The 19,184-nt window shown below is 38.9% G+C and overlaps 1 protein-coding gene across 1 annotated transcript; it reads right to left on the bottom strand.

The window, feature by feature from the left end:
- Positions 1-461: 461 nt before the first annotated feature.
- On the bottom strand, positions 462-17,561 carry Rsph3 (Radial spoke head protein 3). The gene is made up of 10 exons (XM_090107130.1): positions 17,432-17,561; positions 12,530-13,405; positions 11,237-11,369; positions 9,440-9,595; positions 9,072-9,200; positions 8,793-8,996; positions 7,933-8,095; positions 7,513-7,599; positions 4,695-4,820; positions 462-484 (listed from the first exon to the last, which is right to left on the bottom strand). Exons 2-10 carry the CDS (start codon positions 13,318-13,320, stop codon positions 462-464), a joined length of 1,812 nt encoding a protein of 603 aa, XP_089963256.1. The 5' UTR covers positions 13,321-13,405; positions 17,432-17,561.
- Between the last annotated feature and the right edge of the window lie 1,623 nt (positions 17,562-19,184).

The raw sequence follows: 19,184 nt of genomic DNA, 5'->3' as shown, positions 1-19,184 counted from the left end.
GAACATACTGTAAGTGAAATTGCATAAGTGTGAGTACTGTGAACATGCCAGCTTTCCTTAATTGACCGATACTGTGGTTAGATCCTAAAATAAAGAAATTACAAATACAATATTTAGAAAATGCTTGTAGCATTTATAGTGATAAGATGTTAAAATACCTTTACAATGCTTAACTAGTTAATTTTAGGTCCAATGGGTACGTTTTTGTGTAGAATAAGTAATATAAATATTAGGTATATGTTCAATTTTATTTCATAAGAAAAACAATAACTTTTTGATTATACAAACTAAACAAAGAAACAGAAATATTTTTTCTTGTAGCCTACTAAATCTAAATATTAGATAACACAAAATTATCAAGACTTTATTAGATGTTTTATTTACAAGACTTCACCAGCTGTAGGCCTGTAGGCCTGTAGCACGTCGCATTAGAGCTGCTTTCAGTCTTGACTCTTGAAGCATTATTGTGGTTGGTCTGCATTACCTGGAATTGTGAAATGTTTTAATCAGAGAATGGGTGTATTTAATTATTTCAGGCAAAATGTTTTAGAGGTGGTTAAATAAATATTTTGAAAAAAAATAAAATAGTTTTTACTTATAACCAAGTTTACTTTAAGCATGGACCAATATATATTGGTCCATGCTTTAAGCTAAAATGCGGCTACGCTAAAACCGTAGCGCTGCTACGTGAAACTCGTAAAGTGAAATGCACTTGCTGGATCCTGGAGGGATCCGGGTGAATGCAAATTTGAATAAATAGAATCGAGTGATGTTTGCTCAAACGATAAAGGTACAGATTTGTTACACAACAGGCAACTCATTTTAATTTCAATAAAATTGCTCACTAAACTGATTTTGCGCTACGGATTGAACAGTATTGATACTTTTATTTTTTAATCTCAGGCCTCAGCTCAAAATAAATATAATTATACTTATTAATTGCTTCACAAGTAGACTGTAGAGGATGGTGTAGGTTATTTTATTGTATCCCTACATTCTTCCATATGGATGGTATGATTCCGACATAACATTGCTCCTCCTCGGGAGCCGTGGTTATGAAAGATTAGTTTATTATTGATTATTATTTTTTATCACTACATAGTACATAGTATAAAACAAAGTCGCTTTCTCTGTCCCTATGTCCCTTTGTATGCTTAAATCTTTAAAACTACGCAACGGATTTTGATGCGGTTTTTTTTAATGATAGAGTGATTCAAGAGGAAATTTTAGTATATAATTTATTTTGTTTTAGACAAAGCGGGTGAAGCCGCGGGCGGAAAGCTAGTTATTTTATAAAAAGTAATTTTTCTACACATTTTCCAGATTTATCAGAACAACTAACTAAACAGCAACGATTAAAACGTGCCAAATTTATTACAACACGGAACCGACCGCTTATATTTTAATTCACTTCTAAATTGTAACATTAAGCTCTTTACATTATTATTGTATTGTGCGGAGGCGACGGTGGAGAGCGGCAGCTGCACAAATACGCTGCAGTTGTGCGAAATGTTACTTTGAGTTGAGGAATTAAGGGCGCTTTTCGTGTGTTATTGAGGTTTGGTTGTACATTTCAATTTGATGGAAGTGTTCCTAGTGTGGCGAGCGAGCGCGCGAGGTGTCGCGACTGGCGACTGGCGGTTGAGGGGTCGGTAATGGAGTTTAGCGAGTGGCACGAATGCCGGCCGAGTGCTGAAACAATATTTGTTCGACGGAGTGTCCTCGCATGTCCTGGTTTATTAATTTATCATCATTCTGCTATTAGACCTCGAGCCTAATTGATAAGTTCAAAAATCTTCATTATTGGACATCATCCGTACGTAATTTTTTTATAACTAATTAATCAGAAAAAATCGACCACACGAACCAATGAAGGTTTATTTGATTTATTATAATATCTAATATATAAAAATAAGTCGGGTTTTCCTTAATGACGCTATAACTCCAGAATGCACGAACCGATTTCCACGGTTTTGCATTCGTTGGAAAGGTCTCGGGCTCCGTGAGGTTTATAGCAAAGAAAAGGTGTCTCTGGTGGCGAAACGGAGTTCGCCCGGTTTGCTAGTTACCTATAGATTTCTAGTACAAATTGTTTTGTCAAACACAATATGTCCTGCATCTCAACTTCTACAATTGGTAACCGCCCGCCCAATCAACATCCGATCTACGCACGTGCGCTACGAGTGAAATAAATAAGCAAATAATATTGTTTGCATCAATAGAGTGATTAAAGTTAAAAGCGCAAACCATAAATCAGCTGCGAGTGCGTCAAGTGTAAAAGTGCATTAGTTGCGAGCCGCGGCACAAAGCCAGCGAGAGCGGAGCGATCGTATCGCGCGCTGATGTCGAGATAGGAGCCCCCTGCGGCTGATCCATCTAATACCATCCTATGCCGCGGCCGCAGTGTACAATTATAATTTTATTAACACTTGTATTATACACTTTTAATAAAAATTTATAGTTACTTCAATAAAAAATAGGCTAGAACGAATAGATTACTCTCAGCCCTCACGAAAGCATGTCACTATCTATATAAGGGCATAGATCAGTTTCTATTTTACATAAAGTAAACCTATGCCTAAGTCAAATGCCTATAAAAGAAAAAATATGTCTTTACATTGATGCTTGTAAATTGTTACATTTTTTTTATAATGAACACTATCGCCTATTACACGTTTTTGTATCAAACTATCAAGTAGGTATCACTTCAGTTCAATATAATCAAAATGTGAGTCGTAATGAGGCCCTTGTCCGCGATTACCGCGCACGTGCCGCTGATCCGTCGCATATGCCGAGCGCACTTGTGGCCGCGACCTTGCATGCCGCTAGGGCTGCCCTTACCAGCTTTGATACCATTACAAAATGGTACATTTAGAAGAGGCAGTTTTAAATTGTTTTGCTATTAGACGTGATCATTTATACATTTGCAAACTTACCTTTCTAATATAAGTAAAATTTAGAGGTCTTGTCATTCAAATATAACATTTTTAAATAAATATTTACCAATGTAGTATAATGATAATATTATGTAATATATATTTAAGTAACCCTAACTACGAGACCGTGCAGTAAGCATAGGTACAGTACCTATACATATAGAGAACACGTGTGGGCTGCTGCGTTATCGCGAGATCTCTAACTCTTATCAGTTTGATCATGTGGCTACTGTTAAACGTATACAACAGTAAACATGTGACGACTAATTAGATTACATTAATCACTTTATAACATTATAGTGAACCGTTTGATATCATCATCATCATCATTGATCGTAATTTATATTACAATTGTAATAAAATTACGTAAGTTTTCTTCTATACTATTTATCTTGAATGATACTTATATGTATATTTGTCTGATCTTGATAACGTTATAAATATTATTATTATACGTTGTCAAGATCAGAAAAATATACATAGAAATACATATATTAGGTGATTTTAATTATATTATTCTGCTTCAAATAAAAATATTAGATGTCTATCATAAGCTATTTAAAAAATATTTATAAGCCACACACAATGAAAAGAATAACACCTACAAATCGCGAGTGTCGCTAATAGCGATATTAATGGGCTATTGTCGGGTAAACGTCGGGTAAAATTAAGTGCAAGCGCACGTGCGCAGTGCGAGGTGAGGGGGCGGTGCGGGGCGAGGGGGGCGCCCAGTGCCCACAGCCGCGACCCACATCATAACAATATTATAATGTCATCACACCGTATCAATCGCGGTCCACTACCCTCCAAACTCGCTAAGGGTTGCCGCACATTCTAAATAAACGAGAAAAAATAAAAGATTGATATTTTCATATTACATTCTAAGAATATGAAAAGCTCAAACATTTAATGCCGATTTCGTATTAAGATATTTTTTTTCTTATTATTTTTACAATTTGTTAAATAATATATTTGTGTACGATATTATGATCTCGATTCTCGATCTAGATTCTAGAATACATAATAATTAATAATACCATTAATTTCGCATAATAAACTAAAGAATAAACAATCAGTTTCTATAAAGTGTGCACAGTGCTATTGCTATTTGAAATTTATTTACGTGACTTATCGCGAAATAATAAAGAAGTACGGATTTATATTGTAACAATCTATTATAACAAGTTTCACAATATTCTTTATTTTAATGTCTTTTCTTATTAATATACAAGTGTGAGCCAACCCCAACGGTAAAGCAACTCGTGCGGCGGTATCGCGAACAATGGTAAGCAGAGCGATTTGCAACACGTTGCACCGCGGAACGAATCGCAGCCGGCGCGCGCACGTGCCGCGACAAGTGCGCCGCCGCAGGTCCAGCGCACCGCACCGCACCGCGCATCATCATCGCATTTGTACAGCGGTCAATATGCTATATTACATATTATTCAATAGCTATTAGGTACAGCGGAGATCTGATGAAATAGATTGACGAAATTAAACTGTATTAATTTCTTTAAAATTTTATATAATAATATAGTATTAGTACTTATAGTATAAAATTATCTGTGGTATCATATTATTAACCGACTTCAAGAAAAAGGAGGAGGTTAGGATGTGCTTACAAAACAAGTTGTTTATATTTTTAATTTTTATGGATATGTTTTTACACAAATAATTTTCTTGCTGAACGCATAATTTGGGTGAGTGTTTGGTGAATGAAAGACATCTAAATAGTTGAGTGCGTGCAGCGTGACTGACCGTGTTCCTCCTCCTCCGGCTCGGAGGGCGGGGTGAGCGAGTCGGGCGGCGAGCGGCGCTGCGCGGTGCGCTCGCCGGCCGCGCGGTACAGCTCCGCGCGCGCCTCCACCACCTCGCGGACGATCTCTGCACAACCACACGCAATAACTTACCATTTCTTACTATTACTGTATGGTTAAGTAGTAGCAGTAATATGGCAAGGTATACAGATATAGTATAGTTTCAAAGAAGCTTTGTAGAGAAAGGCCTTATTACTGAATTCCAATGTTCTCTGCCCCCCTAGTCAAGTGGCTTTCTGTTAGCGTAGCGTTCAATAGAATAGACTACGAATGTACCTATGAGAATGACGTAACCTGTAGATACGTTTATCTACAGCCTACGTCAATCTCATACATTCGTAGTCTATTCTATTGAACGCTACGCTAACAGAAAGCCACTTGACTAGGGGGGCAGGTTACGTCAATCTCATACATTCGTAGTCTATTCTATTGAACGCTACGCTAACAGAAAGCCACTTGACTAGGGGGGCTGATCTGTACTACCTATAATAAGTCATTAGACTGTTCAATATGTAGTTTAGTAATAAAAGCATGTCCGACGCATTATGCTAAACTAATAAATGATCAAGATACTTCAATTACAAAAAGTGTAAAGATCGAATAGCATTTCAGCCGCGACACAAACTTCGCTTTGTGGTCTATTTCGCGGTCTATACCTACCTTTTACCATGGGCGTAGCTAGCCATGGGCTCAGGGTGGGGCAATCATATAAAATAATATGTAACTAGAAACAGTACCTACCCGAGCTGAGGTCTTATCCCGGTTAAATTTTAGGGTTCCAAACCTCAAAAGGAAAAAAGGAATCCTTATAGGATCACTTTGTTGTCCGTCTGTCTGCCTGTTTATCTTTAAACTTTTTTCTCAGGAACGCGTAAAGATATGAAGCTGAAATTAATATTAAATACTAATGTCTACCGTCCCTTGAAGCTGTGAAAAAATCAAACTTATAAACCAACGCAATCAAAAGATACAGCCGTTTATGCTGTAAATTTTCGCAAATTGCGACTTTCGCAAGGGAATCATAACCTACAGGGTACTTTCCGTGAACACAGAATCTTGAAATTTGGTAAGAAGCAACATCTTATATGATAGATACAAGAATAATTATTGTGAAAAGTATAAATTTTCTGTAACAACATATAAACAGGCTCATACGCAACCATCGGTGCGCAAGTTAAACTCGCGGTTTTTATTTCATACTAAATGGTCAGAAGGGTCTGGCCGGGTGTTGTAGGGACAACACCCGGCCTTGTATCAAGAAATAAGATAACAGTTGTGTCTTCTAGATACTACATGGATGTAGTTAATAGTACCTACCTAGACACAATCAAAAAACCGGCCAAGTGCGAATCGAACTCACGCACCGAGGGTTCTATACAAACATGTTTTTTTTGTTGTTACCTACTTTAAATTTATGCTTTTCGCAAAATTTTTCTATATCTGCGCTATAAGAAGTTACTTAATACCATCTTAATACAGATTCTGGTTTCACGGGAAGTACCCTGTAGGTTTTCTTCCTTGGGACCCTTTCGATTCTTGAAATTTTTTAGCAAAAGCGGCTATATCTTTTTGATTGCTTTGCCTAGTAGTTGGATTTTTCATTTTTTTTTCTTCAAGGGACCTTAGATTTGAGTATTCGATAGCAATACATCCACGCGTTCCTGATAAAAAAGGTGTTGACAGACAGACGGACAACAAAGTGATCCTAAAAGGGTTCCGCTTTTTTCCTTTTGGTGGTTCAGAACCCTAAACATATGTTTGGGGCTACTTTATTATACAGTTTAGTTTTCTATAAATACAATAATTTGATTTATTAATTTCTTTTTTACCATGAAATATAGTTTAAAAAGTTTTTGGCCAATATCTCAAAAACTATCCACTTTTGGGCAAAAGTTATTAATGTGACCTTTTTTGTAGAGAATAAAATTTCGCATCTTTTCTACCTTTTAAACTTTTTCGTAAAACTGAATATTTTCCATTGCCCATATTTTTTGAGCATAGAACGTTTAATGTAGAAATGCCGCGGGCGGCCGAAATAAACTACTTACCTATAAATTTTTAAGCACTATTTTTTTTTAGTTTGTTGAATTTGTACCATTATATACTGTGCATAACTTGAAATTTTCGATTAAACGCCCAGTAGTCCAACATTAAACGTTCTATAACTCAAAAAGTACGGGCATTAGAAAAAAAAATCAAACAAATGCTGTAGAGTGTAGAAAATAAAGTGCTCTTAAAAAATGAATAGATGCATTTTATTGATTAATCAAATATTTTAAGAGTTATTAGCCAAAAACAATAAACTGGTTCATTAAATAAGCCATAAATTGTAAACGGTAAGTTTTACAAAAAAGTTTACAAGGTGAAAAAGATGCGAAATTTAATTCTCTACAAAAAAGTCATGATAATTTTTGCCCTAAAGTAGATAGTTTCCGAGAAATCGGAGAAAAAGATTGCGTTTGTGTACGTATAAGATAAATCGTACCAGCTTTTTGTTTTGATCGCATTTTTTATGTCGACTGACGACTTTTGAGTGTGAATTTCTTATAAATATTAAGTACCTAATTAGTATATAGTTAGTTCCTAGATAATTCAGTTTTTTTAAATTTGGTTAGGTACCTTCCAGGTCAGAGCCAGGGTGGGGCAAGCGCCCCACCCTGCCCCACCGTGGCTACGCCCATGCCTTTTACAATGGTCACAACGAATTTTGTGCAATTTTTTCACTCAATGTTGAGTCTATTAGACAAGCCATGCCTTACCACTAATAACGTCTCGACTCGTGATGATGGATTCAATTTCTTTGGACACTTCCTCTACCAGCCACGGCATGAACTCTTCTTCTACACCTGCAATACAAATATAAACATTTGTTACAGTTTATATAGAGATTATATAGAGACGTGTTATTTTAAAATTATTATAAAATCTCTACAATTTTTCGTTTGTTAACAGTAAATTACTGTACGTATGTAACGTCAGACTAGAATAATTATACAATCGCTTGAACCTAAAAACAAGTCAGTATCAGCTCTATCGTAAGTACAAAATGATATTATGTATTCAAAAGCTTTCATAGTAGTCCTTACAATTTCCTCTTCTGTCCCTGACCGAGATAAGTTTTGTCACTGTAATAACTATGTAATTTATCACTTGTAGTGAGAAAGTAACAAAGTGAGTACCTCTGTGCAGGCGGCGCACGAGGTAGCCGGCGTCGCGCAGGCCGGCCAGCACGGCGGGCAGCAGCTCGGCCACGTAGCCCTGCACCAGCGCCGCCGCCGCCACGCGCTGCCGCGCCTCCACCGCCGCCGCGCGCGCCGCGCGACCCTCCGCCACGCGGCGCTCCTGCACCACGCGTCACATGTTAACTATGCCCATTTCGTTTAAAAACTACTATTGTTACCGAATAAGCAAACCTACGCTGCCTAGTAGATATCATTAATATTATTAGTGATAGATAGATAGAGCCGCCTTTATAATATATCTCTTGATTCTTTCATTTTGTATTTTTAAGTTTTTATTTTAGCATTTAACTAATAACTATAATTATACAGGGTGTCCCACTATTGGTATACTAAGCGCGAAGGGACTTGTAGTTTTGCATACACTGATCACGTAAAAAATAATTTAACAACAAAATTACATCAAAAAATGTTTGCTAAATTTTTCCTGAAAATCCATGTTTTCTTCTCTAGCTTGGCGCAGCTGGCATATACCGCTTCGCTAATGTGAGCATTTTGTCTATGAAAACATAATCTTAAACGATAGGTCACGTGCTGGTAGCAAAGCTGGGCGGGTTGCTTGTTATGGATGTATACATAGAGTTTTAAGAATTCATCTATTTGAAAAAAAACTGCGTCTGTAATTTTATAAGTATTTTTTACGTACTCAGCGTATGCAAAACTATAACTTCCTTTGAGCTTAGTATACCAACAGTATAATACCTGTATAATACCTATTACCATGCATGGCCACATTAGATTGAAAACTTTAATAGAAACGTAGCCGAAATATAAATTTAAAACGTTAAAAGTAATCGTACCTTCTCGTGCTCGAGGCGGAGGTCCTGCGCGGCGAGGCGCTGCCGCTCGGCCAGCTCGGCGTCGCGCAGCTCGCGGTAGCGGCGCTGCTGCTCGCGCAGTGTGGCCAGCTCCTCCTCCTGCGCCACCTCCGCCAGCGCCTGCTCCACCGTCTTGCCGACCAGCACCTCCAGGATCGGCTGCACTTCCACATCGAAATCGAACAGCTGCAAGTGATCATTTATGAATTTGTAATTGACCATATTATAAGGTTATTAAATATAAAAAGAAAGTGAACTTACATCACCAGGATATATCTGTGTGGCTGCGTCTGCGCCGGTCTTGGCGGGCACGTACACGGGCGTGGCGGGCCGGTCTACGAACAGGTCCGTTTGGACACCCACCTCCATCTCCACGCCTTTGTCGAATAGCTGCCAAAAAATCAAATTATAACGTAATTTGAACGAGTAGGTATAGTAGTTGTTTCAGCAAAGGACGAACATTGCCAATCTATCGTTAATTTTTAGTTATTCTTGAGCGGATAGTTATATAAATTGATAGCAAGCTCTCGATGGCAATAATGCCGACTATCTTGGTTGCAGTAGAAGCTTGCAGATCTGAGAATAAACGTAAAAAATGTTTGGATATAATTTTGCGAATGGTTACCCACCTCCTCAAGATAGTACTCAGTCTGTATGGGATGGTGTCGGCGGCCGGGCGCGGGCGGCGGCGTGCCGGGCCGCAGGCGGGCCAGCGCCGCGCGGCGGGCCAGCGCGCGCCTCCGCGTGCGAGCCGCGCGAGCTGCCGCGCTCTCTGCCCCGTCGCCCTGGTACAACACATCGCTTCTGTAGCCAACGCGAACGTCATGCGTAATATATAATAAAAATAAATTCCTATTTCCCTTGGTCACGGCATCACATGTGAACGGCATTCGTTATTGTCAGGAGATAAGGATTTTGTAAAAGAAAAATTCAAGAAAGTTACGCCAAAAAAAAAAGTAATAAATGGGAAAACAGAGTAGCCATGTAAACTTCACGGGTTTGGCAATTTGCGTGAAGACAGGACAACTAATTTTCGTTTCTATGATTTTTATTGATTACAGCGAAAAAATTCACGACACGTTTTTTCTTCAAATATAACAATAACGATAGGTGATTTTGTTACAAACAGTCACAATATGAGCCATAACTCCTTTCAAGAAATTAATACTTTGCGTGCAGCTAATTACGCCGTTAGGTACGTGCTGCAAGGAAATATGTATAGTGTTAAAGATAGGGGAGTTAGGGAATAAAATTGAGTCGAATTAAACGTTCGTCTTCGTAATCTATTAATAATTGCTCGAGATGCATTTTCGTTGTAACTATTTCATTCAACATTTTCATTAATAATACACATAGGACAAAGACGTAACGTAATTGCTTTCAAGTTACGATTTTAAAAGTCCGTCGGTGTGGCAATATAACCAAAACACATTATCCATAATGTGTTTTTATAAACAATGGAAAAAACTGGATAACATAATATGTAATTTCAAGATTTATAGTGTACAATATCGATCGCTGCCCGCATATGCGTCGCGGGCCGCTCCGCTCGGCGGCTAACGGCGCGGGCAGGCGTGCCGGCGCACATTAACCTTGTTGTGACTAATTGCTTATCTAATTGTATTCATTTCAATTTCATATGGCAGTGACAACCCGGCTTTATTATTCAATACGTAGATTGCTGGACGACTTTCAATTTTCGTATATTACCTACCTATTATCAACCGCGAGCTATAAAAAATAACTATGGTTGTATTTAATTATTTCGACAAATTAGATAGCTATTAATGCAATGTGATTTAATGTAATGGAATAAAAGGATATTTCAAAGTTTGCTTAATTCAAGTCAATACAACATGCAGTTAAAACTTTTATACAAACACGTCGACAATTTACGGTTTGATATTTTTACACGGACGTATTTACATCGTGAATTTTCATATGCGGAAATATTTCCCCTTTCCGCTGACCGCGCTCTCCGCTGAGTCTAACTGGGTCAGCGCGGACAAAGTAGGCCTCTGAATTATTGAAACATTGGATACAGACTATTAGCAACATATATACCCCAATAAAAGTAATTGAACGCTTCTAATTATTAACAGGATTAATTCAGTGACCGGCTATCAGACACGTGGGCGACACGTTGCAATCGTATAATCATGATTATCCCCTCCCTCGTTTACTTTAGTTACTTGATTACGAGTACACGCATAATATAATAGAAAATGATCAAAAGTAAGTAATGATGAACTGGCGCCTTACATTCATAAAACTTAAGTAAAATTAATTTATATATTTAGACTCATACTAACTTAGTCAATGTTAGAAGCTTTCATGGATTTGTCGATATATGCGAAGCTACAAAAACCTTTGTGTTTGTGAAATGATTAGTACTCGTAATAACGATATGAATGGTAAGCACTAACTGCAGCGTGCGGGTGCGCCGCGAACGTGCTCCCGCGCACCACGCGCTTGTCGTGCATCACGTTGGAGTACTGCGTAGCGCCCGTAGCGCCCGTAGCGCCCGTAGCACCCGTGACGCCCGTAGCCATGCTTCCGCTGCAAACATTACAAATTACAATACAATTTATTTACAGTTTACTGAAAAGATCCATAATAAAATTTGTAATCAAGCAATAGAGTTTAGAGTATAGCCGGTTGCTTCTCATGTGTTGCCGTTTGTATGCTGCACGTGACATTAATCTCTGGCAAGCTATAATTATTGTTCACGTTTTTTATTTCCAGTATGTTTTAGTTCCTATCCAATTAATTGTTGATTGATTTTGTGTGTCGTTCCAATGAAAACGTGCAAAAAGTTATTGTTTAATTCTTCATTTTCTGAGAAATTAATGTATGACAATGTAAAAATAACAAAAACATATTATCTAGATTCTAGATCGATGGTATATGCGGGCACCGAGATAAGGGTAATAAGGTGGTCGACCCCGGCGGGAGGGCACTGACCACCTCCTTCGTTTATACAACCTTTACCCCACACTTAGACATTCTAACATAATTGACCCCATATTCGATATTTCTTGAATTACTTGTTCGCTCCACTTTTAGCATTTCTTATCTTTACTACGCGTTCAGTTAGACGCACTAAATATCAGGTTGCCATGTGGGTTTGAATATTAATGAATACGTACTACATACTTGCCAATTCACACAACATATTTCGCTGTTATTTAAAGTAATGGAAAATTAGCTAGTAAATGTATTATCAATTACAAAACATAATTTCAAATATTCTAAGGGCCGATTTTTCAATGCTTGGATAAAACTTATTCGTCGAATAATGTATAAAACTACCATTTTAAGAACGTATTCGAATTGCCCGTATTTGACAGTTTACGTGACATTTTAATATTATCGTGTACCTAATACTTTATTGGACGGATAAGTTTTATCCAATCATTGAAAAATCGGCCCTAAAAATAATTCTTAAACAACTTAAATAGTGTCGCATTTTATACTGCGAAATGCGCGATACGAATACGAATAGACTTGGCATGTAAATATCATGTGTTTCAGTAAATAGAGAGTGTGACGTCGAGTAGATTTGTGTACATCGCGACTTGTAATCGATAGTACGCGATAACGTTCGCTCAATGAGTGTCGATGAGCCGGGTGTTGTTTTCAATAAGTATTATTTCTGTACATGATAGCATTTCTAACGGAATAGGAATTAAAAACATATGATAATGAACTCAACTGACAGCTGATCTCGCTCGTCCAGCAGGTGATGCACTCCGACCACTCCGGCCACGAGCGCTCGGACTCCTTTAAAAGCATCCCCAGCCTTCATGCGCTTGCTTCCATCGATATTTGGACAAGTATTTGATGTTTCTTGTTTCTTATCTGGCAGAGAGCGCTTCGTGCGATTTGCTACAGCTTTGGGTTTGCTCGCATAGGAGTACACAATTTTGTCACGTTCCTTGGGCGGGTACAGCGTCTCCAGCCCCAACAGACATGCGAGCTCCGGAGGAGGCAACAAGAACTGTCCAGTCTTCACAGTGGTCACGAAGCGCGGCTTCTCTCCGTCGTTGGATACTGACATTCTGCCTTTGCTCTTCGCCGGCGACGGTGACTTGTCTAATTTCGTGGTTAATTTGTTGGGCTCATCTCTCCCGGTCACGTCGTCGATGCGGGGGTGCGACTGGCTCATAGCTTTGACGTGGATTTTGGGATAATCTTTGTAGATGTTCGGATTGGAGGCGGCGAGGCCGTTGCGAGGCCGGAAGCGCGTCGGGCGGCGCAGGTTGGCCTCCAGGATCTCCTTCTCTTTGAGCCGGCGCAGTTTGAAGTCGAGCGCCCGCGAGAACTTGGGGTCGAGCAGCGTGTTGGGCGCGGGGCGAGGGCGCGGCGCGCTCGGCAGTGGCCCGCGCGGCTCATCGCGCTCCAGCGGTCTGACGACGTTCACGTTGCGCGCCAGCGGTGCCTTCGCCGCGTCGTGGTTGATAACGGTGAACGCGTCGGGCTCGTCGTCTGTGCCGGTCCCCGGCGGCATGGTGGCGCGGCGAGGTCAGGCCATGGCGCGGGCGAGGCGGCCGGTGGTCAGCGGCGGCCGGCCGGCTCTGAGGCCGCGGCGTGCGCTGGGGACGACGTTTTGTTACTCGCCCCGTGCCGCATGCAATATCGCGCAAGCGCTCACGTCAATTAAAGACATTCAAATCTGTTTATGTGCCTAGTGCAAGATCTCGATATAAGTAGGTATGTTTGTTGAAAACAATAAGTAATTGCGACTTTTGTGTACTTTTAAAAAATAAATTTACTGGATCTCTACATATAATATTGAGTTTAATTTAATAAGATAAATACTTATTTAAGGAAACTTAAATACAAAGGTTATTCAGGTTTTGTTTAAATTATCAATATTTATTCCTAAATCTTTTGCTCTTCTCTCTATTTAATAAAAAATAATTTAAAGTTTTTATTTTTATTACAAATAAAATAACACAAAGAATGTAAGACTTTGGTAATTGTGGCGTTTCATCAAAGTCTTTGCAAGTCTCAACCAAAAATAAAACGATTATGTAAATCGCTTTATCTTGATAAAGACATCGCGTGAATTGGTATAATTAAAAAAAGCACGGTAGGGACTGGGGTCAGCAGTCGGTTGCCGCGGCGACGGCGCCACGCCACATCTCTGGTCCCGCAAGGTGAAGGTGAACCTCTTCATAACAACTGCTAATGGCCTTCCCAAAAGCCCTTATCATTCACGCAATATCTCAACTCGCTGTTAGCCCGCCGTTAGCCGTTAATTAAACATTTGACATTAACGTCATCGTAAAAGCCTCCGTACGGTTGGAGCTTGCTTTAACACTTTCGTATGTAAATAATACAGTTTTAGATTAGTTTCAGTACTTTTAGTACCTAAGTACAATAATTAAATGTATAACGATTAGACGACTTGGCAAATGAAAGAGTTTTACATACAATTATTACCCAATGTTATAATTTTTTTAATGTTAAAAATAAATAGTTTTCCTGTAGACTTTGAATTATGTCTTCGTAGGTGAAGTACAGATTAGCTGTTAATAGTGACGTATAGGTAGTAATGGGTAACTTACTAAATAAGAACTTGAAAAATTTATAGGTAACTATGCCCAGCTTATTTCAGTTATATTAACCTACCGTAAACTTGTAATACCTATATTAATTGTATATCCATTGGGTGTCATACAAAACCCAAATCGTTACTATCCCATGCAGTTTTTACAATCAAGAAGTGCATATCGTGTGGAGTACAATCAGTGTCTGTCATGAGCTGAGTGTTGACCGAGGGTTCGATAGGGCAGTGTATGGCGTTGACGGGACCTCCCCGTCCCCGTCCCCCCTCGTCGCACCTCATCCCCTCTTGCCCACGCTGCGTCGCACAACTCGCGACGTTACGTGCAGCGGGAACTGCACTCGGATGGTTCAAGGATTTGCTTCAGAAAACGAAAGTGATTTAAAAGTTTATTAGCCATTTGTGGCATGTCAGGTTACGTGCTTTACATAATTTATGAAATGGCGACTCATGAAAGTACTTCTTTTGAGAACACACGAAAATATTTTTTTGGTATTAGAGCATTAAATTAAATGTTAGTGAACTTAGCAGATCATTTTTAGCAGATCAAAAAAAAAATATGTGAGTTCTTATCGCAGGCAGTTGAGTTCTACAGTTCCTGATACTTTTTAGAAATAGTTCTGGCGTTTTTACCTTAAAAAACGACATTTGAAAAAATGATCTGCCAACTTCCCGTAGCAGATCATTTTTAGCAGATCAAAAAAAAAATGTGAGTTCTTATCGCGTGCAGTTGAGTTCTACAGTTCCTGATACTTTTTAGAAATAGTTCTGGCGTTTTTACCTTAAAAAACGACATTTGAAAAAATAATCTGCCAACTTCCCGTAGCAGATAAAAAAAAAATTGAGTTCTTATCGCGTGCAGTTGAGATCTACAGTTCCTGATACTTTTTAGAAATACTCGCGTAAAATGAAACACTAGAAAATTTATTTATGTCATATTTCATCACGCCGTAGCACCATGCCGTAGCATCACGCCGTAGCATCACGCCGTAGTATCATGCCGTAGCATGATGCCGTAGCTTCATGCCGTAGCATCATGCCGTAGCATCATGCCGTAGCATCATGCCGTAGCATCATGCCGTAGCATCATGCCGTAGCATCGCGCCGTAGCATTACGCCGTAGCATCACGCCGTAGCATCACGCCGTAGCATCACGCCGTAGCATCATGCCGTAGCATCATGCCGCAGCATCACGCCGTAGCATCATGCCGTAGCATCACACCGTAGCATCACACCGTAGCATCACGCCGTAGCATCACGCCGTAACACATGCCGTAGCATCACGCCGTAGCATCACGCCGTAGCATCACAGCGTAGCATCACGCCGTAGCATCACGTCGTAGCATCACGTCGTAGCATCACGTCGTAGCATCACGTCGTAGCATCACGTCGTAGCATTACGTCTTAGCATCACGTTAAGCCGGGTCCAGGTCGGGTTTTTTCAAATGTCGTTTTTTAAGGTAAAAACGCCAGAACTATGTCTAAAAAGTATCAGGAACTGTAGAACTCAACTGCACGCGATAAGAACTCACATTTTTTTTGATCTGCTAAAAATGATCTGCTAAGTTCACTAACATTTAAATTAAGCACTAAGATAAACACATACATAGTTAGTGAGAAAAAACATTATTTTCAAACACTTAAGATATTTTAAAACCATTTGTTATTTAAAATATTTAAAAGCGTAACACTTTCTACAGTCTAATTCGATGCACCTAACTACATACTCAGTTAGTTTTTTAATTGCACTTTTATTTTTATAAACTTTATTATACAGGGTGTCCCACTGTTGGTATCCTAAGCTCAAAGGAGCATATAGTTTTGCATATTATGCTGAGTACGTAAAAAATACTTATAAAATTCCAGACACAGTTTTTTTTCAAATAGATGAATTCTAATAATACTCATACATGTGTACACTGTACACCCATAACAAGCAACCCGCCCAGCTTTGCTACCAGCACGTGTGACGTGACCTATACCTATCGTTTAAGATTATGTTTTCATAGACAAAATGCTCACATTAGCGAAGCGGTATTTGCCAGCTGCGCGAAGCTAGAGGAGAAAAAAAAATTTAGCAAAAAATTTTTGATGTAATTTTGTTGTTTAAGTATTTTTTAACGTGATCAGTGTATGCAAAACTACTATTTAGGACTAGATAAGACTAGACGTAATCAATATTGCTGAGTAGGTACCTAATCATTTTTTTTTCTTAATTAGATTATTTTAATCTTAGGCCGGCCGGGCCGTGTACGGCCACCCCAAGATTAAATCTTAAGCATCAAAAATCTGTATGTAGGTAGTAGCAATATTTGTTTTGTTTTTTCATTATAGGCCGCGAGGTATTTAATCACGAACTACGAAGGTCATGCTTTTGTACTTATATCATATTTATTTGTAGCGCCTAGACTAAATTGAAAAGGTTAGATGTTAATCTAGTTAGTTATAATTAATAACAATAAGTAAGCTCTCATGGACAAGACACTGAAGATAACGGGAACGAAGATTGATTACAATTATTACTCAAAATATTAAAACAAATACCTAGTTAATATTGTCAAAGCTTGTATTATTTTTTATAATACGATTTTTTTAATGCCTTATCCATCTTCATATTTCATCTACTCTGAATTATACATTTAAAAATAAGTGCATATTAAAAATCCACATACCCACAGAGTTAAACAAACAGTAGTACCTACAATATATCCATGACACAATAATATGTATAGTATTACAGTACCATATGCAAATAAATATAAAAAATTTAATTTCGAGTGACTACGATCAGACACAGCATAATATTACATACCTATTTCTGATCTATTATATAATTATCATGTTGGAAAATAATTAATGTAAGCCAGCATTTATTATAGCATCTTATGAAATATGTATGAGCATGATATTTTTGGTTTTATTGCATTCAAATGCTTTATAAATTTATATCTTATGAGAATTTCAAAACGTGCCATTGTTTAATAATGATAGATGATGAGTAGATGAGCGGTACGATATGCTGATGTTAAAACATTGGCATATTGCATACCATGAGGGATTCCGCTTGAGTTTCGTGTTGTGGTAGAGCGCCCTGGGCTGGCTAGCATACGTGTACGGGCCTTTCGGCTTTGCCTGCGGGCCCTCCACCAGCACCGAGCGCACCGACACGCTCATCGCACCGCAGCCGCAGCAGCAGCAGGTAGCACTCCTCGAGCGCCGCGAACACCAGGCAGCACATGCACAGCTCGGCCAGCGCTACAGGCCTGCCTCTCCCACCGCGTCCACGCCGATCCCCGCATCACACTGACACATGCCACACGCACCTTTGAAAAACGAACAGTCACCAACGAGGTCCGATACTAAAAAGTCTCCACTGAAGTTTCACGTTTTGGTATGGGTAAATAATTTAAGCACGAGCAAACTGCTGCAGAACGCGCTATACGTGACTGTATCATCATTTTGATAGTAAACGTATGAAGGTAAATCAAGGGTGACAGTAAAAACTATTTGTTTCCATGGTAGCCGATAACACGCGCTTCCGGTCATCAACTCCACAAAAGCGTTGTCCTTTCGACACTCAGCCACGATTAACGGTCAGGCGGTTCGAGAATGTAACTTGTATACGTAGTATATTATTTTTACTTATTAGTCTGTGATGTAACTTATAATAAAGCAAACCAATGAATATTGGTTGATAGTTAATTCTTGAGGTATACCTACTGTATGTTATGTGGTATGTTATATAGTAGAACCACAATATACAGATACATACAGTAAGGAAACTTCATACAAAATGTTCGAAATCATAGAAATCTAAGGCGCGGGACATATACAAGCGGCGCGGCGCGCATCGGGCGCACCGCGGGCGCGCCTGCCGGCGCACCGCGGGCGCGCCTACCGGCGCGCCTCGGGCGCGCTGCCGGCGCGCCTGCCGGCGCGCATCGGGCGCGCTGTTGGCGTCCGAAAATGATATTTATATAGAGTGGTTAAATGCATTTTCTTCATGCATAATTTAGTAAAATTATGTTTTTTGTGCTAAAAGAGTTTAACATTAATTTGAAAGTAACGATTTTGTTTTGATAATTCCTTGTAAGTAAATAGCGAGGATAACCCCACGATTGCAAATATATCTTTGTTGGAAATGTTGGAATTTACTTGGAAAATTTTATAGTACTTTTAAAGTAATTTTAAAGTAGTACTGGTGTAATGATGGAAGAAAAGAAGGTTAAAATAACACAAAATTTATATTGTACTAGCGGTCCGCCCCGGCTTCGCCCGTGGTACATATTTCGCAATAAAAGGTAGCCTATGTTCTTTCTCAGGGTCTAAAGATTATCTGTGCCAAATGTCATCAAAATCGGTCCAGTAGTTTATGCGTGAAAACCATACATACATACAAACCTTTCCTCTTTATAATATTAGTATAGATAAAATATGGTTTTCAAACACAGGTTTACATTTAAACCATATAAATCTTATCATTAAAATCTCAGTTCAAAAGTATTGACAGTACTGATCATTCCACAATATTATTACAATTACAAATAAATAAAAAACACAATCAAAATCAGGATTATCTTTATTTCTGACATTGTAAATACATGGGAACTTTCATTATGCTCTTCTTCATTTTCACTTTCCCTACTGCCATCACCTGTGTAAATCATTTCATCGATTAATTCAATTCACCTTTAAAAATAAAACGAAGAAGGGTATGTAATAGCAGCTCTATATAATTCCACACAGAGAGAACACATTTTTGACTGACAGGCTACCGTCTCCTACCACCCGATTTGTTTTTG

Source organism: Colias eurytheme, chromosome 11 (genome assembly GCF_061535395.1).
Source record: "Colias eurytheme isolate Ceu_HAF_F1 chromosome 11, ilColEury1 Martin Lab GWU primary, whole genome shotgun sequence".
In the NCBI taxonomy this organism is placed as follows: domain Eukaryota; kingdom Metazoa; phylum Arthropoda; class Insecta; order Lepidoptera; family Pieridae; genus Colias; species Colias eurytheme.
The sequence above is the reverse complement of the archived record's forward strand: the minus strand, read 5'-3'. Positions and strand labels throughout refer to the sequence as shown.

What these genes read in the sequence shown, in the direction of transcription:
- Rsph3 (XM_090107130.1), bottom strand. Translation starts at nt 13,320, where the DNA reads ATGCCGCCGGGGACCGGCACAGACGACGAGCCCGACGCGTTCACCGTT. An exon ending in CGGCGCACCCGCACGCTGCA is followed by an intron (nt 9,596 to 11,236) that starts GTTAGTGCTTAC and finishes GTGTTGTACCAG; the next exon opens with GGCGACGGGGCAGAGAGCGC. An exon ending in CGTGCGCCGCCTGCACAGAG is followed by an intron (nt 7,600 to 7,932) that starts GTACTCACTTTG and finishes TTTGTATTGCAG; the next exon opens with GTGTAGAAGAAGAGTTCATG.